Source organism: Pundamilia nyererei, unplaced genomic scaffold (genome assembly GCF_000239375.1).
Source record: "Pundamilia nyererei isolate P.nyererei 1_Seehausen unplaced genomic scaffold, PunNye1.0 scaffold00143, whole genome shotgun sequence".
NCBI classification, from domain to species: Eukaryota; Metazoa; Chordata; class Actinopteri; order Cichliformes; family Cichlidae; genus Pundamilia; species Pundamilia nyererei.
Window position 1 is genome coordinate 697,120 of NW_005187544.1, and position 6,000 is coordinate 703,119.

A 6,000-nucleotide genomic window follows, 5' to 3' on the forward strand; every position below is an offset into this window, starting at 1 on the left:
TATAAGGTGAATAAAAACAAAATCCACACACATCAGTAGTGCACTTGAGCAAATATGACATATGCAGCTGCATGTATACTTTATAGCATTTTGGTGTTTCTTTGTTGTTTGCTAACACTATAGAATGTAGAAAATACTGAAACACTGTCCTTCTTTTACAAAAAATGCTCTATTTTTTCCTCTCAGTTTTGGTTCAGTGCTTTGGGACTTCCTGCCTTTGTTAGTAATCCTACCTGACTAGAATATATTAAGACAAACTGATGGTAAAAATCTTGTCTTTCTTTAAACTCTGAGTTTCATTTGCAGATTTTTACGTGGTTTTTGGCTGTAACTGTTTATATTTGATTTCTTTTAATTCATATTACTTCAAAACTGATGATTTGCTGTAATGTGTCCTATTAACAGCCTTTATATTTTGAGCAAAGTTCTACTTCTTGTGGAAAGTTATCCCTCAGGGGTAGATTTCAGCTCACAGATGAGTTAATGATGACGCATCCCTTCAAAGAGAAAGAGGGAGAGACCCTCCAGTTAAATGTAATGTGACTTCTGTATAAAAAGGTGTACTGTACTCATATTTCGCTGTCTTTGATATTTTCTTTAGGGGAAGAGCTTCAGGGAAAGATCACTGTGCGCAAAAACAAGAAGGATCCACGCTCACTGTGGGTTACCTTTGAACTCCGAGACAGGAAGCAGACTTATAGCCTCCAATAAGGACAACCATCACATGGTCCTTGCTACGAGTAGTTCGAAAGAATTAATACCTTAAGTGTTTTAAATGTTGGTATTGTTCTTGGCTTTTGAAATAAAACATACTGTAATATGAGATTTCCTCCTTGTCAGTGTCTTTTTGTGCACATTCAGTGTAACTACACAAAGATGCACATTCAGCGTGACTATGTGTTTATTTTTACACATACTGCCAAATGCATGCTGTTGAAATAGTAACTGCAAATGGTTAACAAAGGATCAAGGCTTCTTTGCTCTTTGTGCACTTAATTGTTTTATTTATTTAATTTTACCTTGATAAAATTGACATTTTCCCATTAGAGTAAAAAAATGTTCATTTTCCACCTTTAATGTTCATCTTTTTTTTTTTTTTCCTCACAGTTATAGCTTCAAGTCTGTCATACTGAAACAGGAGCCATCACACCAGCCACAGGTTCTGTGGACATTTAGCGCAGGTTTATCTGGGTTAGGTCTATGCCTGAATTTACTCTTCTCTCGGTTAGGATGAGTGTCACTGTCCCTGCTGCCAAGAATCAAGCCCGTAGCATCATATTACCACCAGGAACCATGTTTTACAAATAGCTATAGACACTTTTTGAGTTCATCACTGCATCAGACCTGTTGCCACAGATTTCCATTCCAGTTTTGGTGTAATTTGGTATACTTCAGCCTTTTCCCCTCCCTTTCTTAATGATGGCTTCTTGATGGCCATCCTTCCACTGAGACCATTTCTGATGAAGTTTTGGCCGCTTTGGCCTGAACATACCATTTAAAATTTGTTCTTTACTAAGTTGTCTGTTATTTGCGAACACAGCATTGATTCATGCCTTAAGTTTTCTTTGTCAATAAGTCAATAAAACGAATTACAAGTCTGAAGCCCAGAAATCAAGATGTAAAGAAAAAATGAGTGACTCAAAGTTGCTTGAGTTCTACCCAAAAGAGTTTTTAAGATTTATCTTATAATATAATTAGAATCTTTTTTTCCTGGGGTAATCTTGGGTAATCACTGTGCTTGTGGAAACCATCACAGTCATCTTGTAGTTCTACGGTGTTCCATAGACATCATGACTCAGTGTGCACAAGCAGTGTGAATGTTTGCTGCCTTTAAAATACATCCAGACTTTTATGTGTCACAGAGGGTCTCAAATCAAATTCAGTCAATGTTAATCAAGAAGCACAAAGTGGAGCACCAAAGGCAGAGTATATTTTTATAAAGAAAAGATTTCCATTGGGGATCATTAAGTAGAGGATATCAGCTGGCCAAACTCTTGTCTAAACCATTTAAAGTCAGTTCAGCAATCAGAGAGGCTGGATATTTTTCTGAAGCCACTATACATGCAACCTTGATGTCTGAAGATTGTTTAACAGTTAAAGACAGCGTCAGGTGCAACCTTAAGTCTTTCTCTTCAAATCCGCAATTTTACTAATTTCACTAATTCTTCAAATCATCACTCACATGCATCTCTGCCTCATCCAAAGGAGGCTGCTCTTTGTTACAGATTGTGTGCGCTTGCCAGTTATCCCCCCTTATTGTCCTACTTTGAGCTGTGTGATACCTCAGCAGGGGCATCATCCATCTTCCGTGAGTTTACTGGGACAATGCAAAAATGAATTTAAGCTTTAAAAAGGCTGACTGAAGCCTCTTTACATACTTCACCGAGCAGGTCTGCTTACAATTAAACCCCCCTCCCCCCTCCGAGAAAGAGGAGTCATCTGTGAGGAGGAGCAGCGGACTCTGGGCCTGGCTCCCTGTCCTAATGATGATTTGACGGTCACATTTCTACCGCTTCCCTGTCGTCTCTGGCATTCTATTCCTACAGTGTGCTGTACAAGGTGACATCAAACAGGGCGAATGCTTTTTTTGTGTACATGTTTTATTTTTTCTTGCAAAGTTGGATTCGTGGGATTTTGGTTGCGTGGAGTCAGCTCTTTAACTACGCTCCATTCAGTAGTGTCATTTTTGGCTGGACTGCGAGGGACCTGCATCTAGAGACTTTTACGGAAATCGTTCAGCATCATTCCCACATTTTCTGCGGTGTTGTTTCATAATAAACAAGCACTGATGTGTCCTTTGATAAAACTGACGAAAAAAAGAATTCACAAAGCTGGCACCGCCGTGATTAAAAGCCTTAAAAGAGCCTAATAACGCGCCTTTGTTCACAATTGATTATGTTTATTGTCTCACAGCCTGTGCCATTCGTTTTCTCCACATTATTCTGTAAAAAAAAATGACGCTCATTCTGAGAGGTAATCAATTTTGTAAATCTATTGCACTTAAACGCTCATTTACAAAGCAACATATTTATGACACATTCATTGCTTTGGGTTGGATCACTGTGTCTGAAATAATAATGAAAACGAACGTCAAACAGAAGGAGAAAACAATCCTGAAGCTCAAAGAATTTTCTTTACTTACAACGAAATAGCTCCTTAAATGAAACGAACCCAATTTATTTATAAACACCTTGGGGTCTTTGTCACTGGACGAACTTGAACTGCAGTGTGTGAAGGCTCTGTCAGGGCCGACTGATGAGGATGCTGATAATGGGAGTCGTGCGCCTCGGCATGACCACCCCCGCCCCAGCTCACCCCCCTCCGCTGAATCACGGCTTCCCAGGCGTTAGAATTGGTGCGGCTTCTTATCGCTCAGGCGACAGGGGGAGTGATCAATTAAATACAAGAGCTCACATAATTAACGAGCACGAGGAGACACTCGGCGAGAGGCAGTTCACATCCTCCGTTAGGATGCAGTCCGCTCAAAGTAATGAAAACACACACACGCACACACACACACACACACACACACACACACACACACACACACACACACACACACACATATGCTGACACAGTAGAATTTAAACAGTTGCAGGATGTGACGCATCTAATGCGCACTTTCTTCACTTTGGTGCGCGTGTGCAAGTAGTGTAAACCACCACGCTGTCTCTAAAGAAAATACAACAAACCGGCGTCTTTTTGGCAGTGGGCGTGTATGTGCGCGCGCGTGTGTATGTGTGTCAGTCCGCGCGCACAGCGGTCTCTGGAAGAGGAGCAGAAATCAATTACAATTATTCTCTGTTGACAATATAATTAAACTCAAGGCTGTGGCTAATACAGCCGCTCCAGACTCTTATCTGGAACGGACGGAGATTTACAAGCGCATGCAGCCCGGCGTGCATAGCAAGCGAAAGGCCCCGAGTGAGACCCTCGCGTGTCCTGCTGGTACCACACCGATCACAGCGGGCGAGCAGAAACTGCCCCAAACTTCCCCAGCTGTCCAAAATACATAAATAAATTAATGACTTAAAAAGAAAAAGAATCAGGGCATTAAACGGACATTTAATGTACTAGTTTATTACAGCGGTTCAGATGACGTGTTTAAAAGCGCTCCGAGTGCTTAGAGAAGAAAAACGCCATAACGACCAGTTCACAGTATAGCAAGTTAGTTTAAAACATAAATTATTATTTTCGTTTATTTATTTTATTGTTTTTAGAGGCTCTTTGAGATTTATATCGCATGTTAGTGAACACTACCTGGTTAAACAACGTACTTGACTGGCAGCGACGAACTAATTATTTTTGACCTGACTTGACTTCACTCTTGTGAGCAAACTTATGTCCACGTTGCCGGAAAGGATCAAGAGGAGCCAGTTTGGCTTGTTTCCGACACAGTTTACCACCCGTCCCGTGGCCTTTGTTTTCATTTAAGCTCATAATTAACGCTCCATTCTTAAATCATCAGTTCACCAGTGGGGTTTTAGTTTGGGGGTAAAACACAACTCACGGGACACGTGTACAGCGAGATTCGGAGAATACGCAATGCAGTGTTTTAGACTGTACAGTATGCCCCCCTCCGCCTCTTTGGGGTGTCACTGCTTCCAGTGCAGGCTCCAGTGGTTGGCTCCGGCTCCCCTTAAAACACGTGACTTTAACTTAAAAAAAAAAAACAGAAATCTTCTTGCGTAAGACTTTAACAAATGAGTAGCTTTGTCAAGACCTCGCCCACTTTTTTTTCCTCTGTATTTGATCAGTTTCCTATTGGTGACGCACGAAGGAACGTATAGAGCCCAGAGCTTTGTGCGTAAAACCCGCCAAGTGGAAAAACTATTTATAGTTCAGGCCATTTTTAGCACATGGTGTATTCCACCCATACAACTTCTGAAAATGTGTGTGTGTGTGTGTGTCTAATTGTAATTGTTGAATGTGAATTTATGAGAATAACTATAAACAACTCCCTCATCTTTGATTGTCAGCTTAAGGCACAGTCTTAGTTTCTTTTCTGTAAAATAAAGTATTTGATGTTGCTACGCTAATTGGAACTACTGGCGTATCCTGGCTCAGCACAATGCAAACATTACTTAGGCCTCGGTGCACTCCAGTCTATTCAAATTCTCCCCAATAATTACCCAAACCTGGAAATCTTTATCCAGACAAGCCACGTGAGATCAAGTGGGACGCTCCCCTGCATGCGTGTAAACATCCCACACTTCCTTAGAGACAAGTGTATTAATCAGGTTTTGGAAGGCTCTGTCCGGCGCTCACGCATTCAACGTGCGTAACCAGACAATTCACGCACGCACACACGCGCCCCCGTCGTCTTGTTCTCCTGTTGTCCCTTTAAAAATCCGAATCCAAGGCCAATGATTTATCAAACTCCTATTATCAAGAAAATGTCACAGGAAGGGCACCTTGCTCTGCACTGACGCAAACCCCACTCTTTCCCACGGAGCTATAGAAAAGCTTTGCAGTTGGTACTTTGCGGAGCTACAACCAGTCCGCTTCTAGTCGTCTCCTCATCGGGTTTTTTTTTCCTTTACAGCTGTTTCCAGCCTGCTGGCAGAGCTCTGCAAAAAATGGTAAGTGTTCCAAACTAATTCGTGTAACTATTCTCCTGCAGTTTCATCTATCTATCCTCTGTCATCTGAGTGTATTCTCTTCTGTTTTTATGCTAATCTGGCACTTTTCTTGCAGGGGGGCACTGTTTAACGCTTTCAGGCGCTCGAGCTGTCCGTGGTGCTGAAATGCAGCTGTGGTTTCACACTGAAAAACTTTAACCGCCTTTTCTCTTCTGTGTCACCTAACCTTTTTATTTCTTTATTTCCGTTTTTAGAGAAAGATTTCAATGGGAAAGTTAACATTTGGTTGATCGTGTCTATTTTTGTAACCTTTTTTTTTCTCAATTTACTCGCTTTCTACAGACTTAAACGGAAGCCAGGTAGTTAGTCCCCCGCTAAAAACACAACTAAGAAAACAACAAACCGGTCAGTAATTTTT

At 41.3% G+C, this 6,000-nt stretch overlaps 2 protein-coding genes across 2 annotated transcripts in view; both read left to right on the top strand.

The window, feature by feature from the left end:
• Nucleotides 1-735, top strand: part of prmt3 (protein arginine methyltransferase 3) — a 57,938-nt gene extending 57,203 nt beyond the window's left edge. The window contains exon 16 of the mRNA XM_005744401.1: nt 602-735. Within this exon, the coding sequence (XP_005744458.1) occupies nt 602-711 (110 nt within the window). The 3' untranslated portion in view covers nt 712-735. The remainder of the gene's footprint in view (nt 1-601) is intronic.
• A 4,797-nt stretch (nt 736-5,532) lies between these two features.
• Nucleotides 5,533-6,000, top strand: part of slc6a5 (solute carrier family 6 member 5) — a 17,762-nt gene continuing 17,294 nt past the window's right edge. Inside the window, exon 1 of the mRNA XM_005744407.1 lies at nt 5,533-5,582. Coding sequence (XP_005744464.1) covers nt 5,580-5,582 — 3 coding nt within the window. The 5' untranslated portion in view covers nt 5,533-5,579. The remainder of the gene's footprint in view (nt 5,583-6,000) is intronic.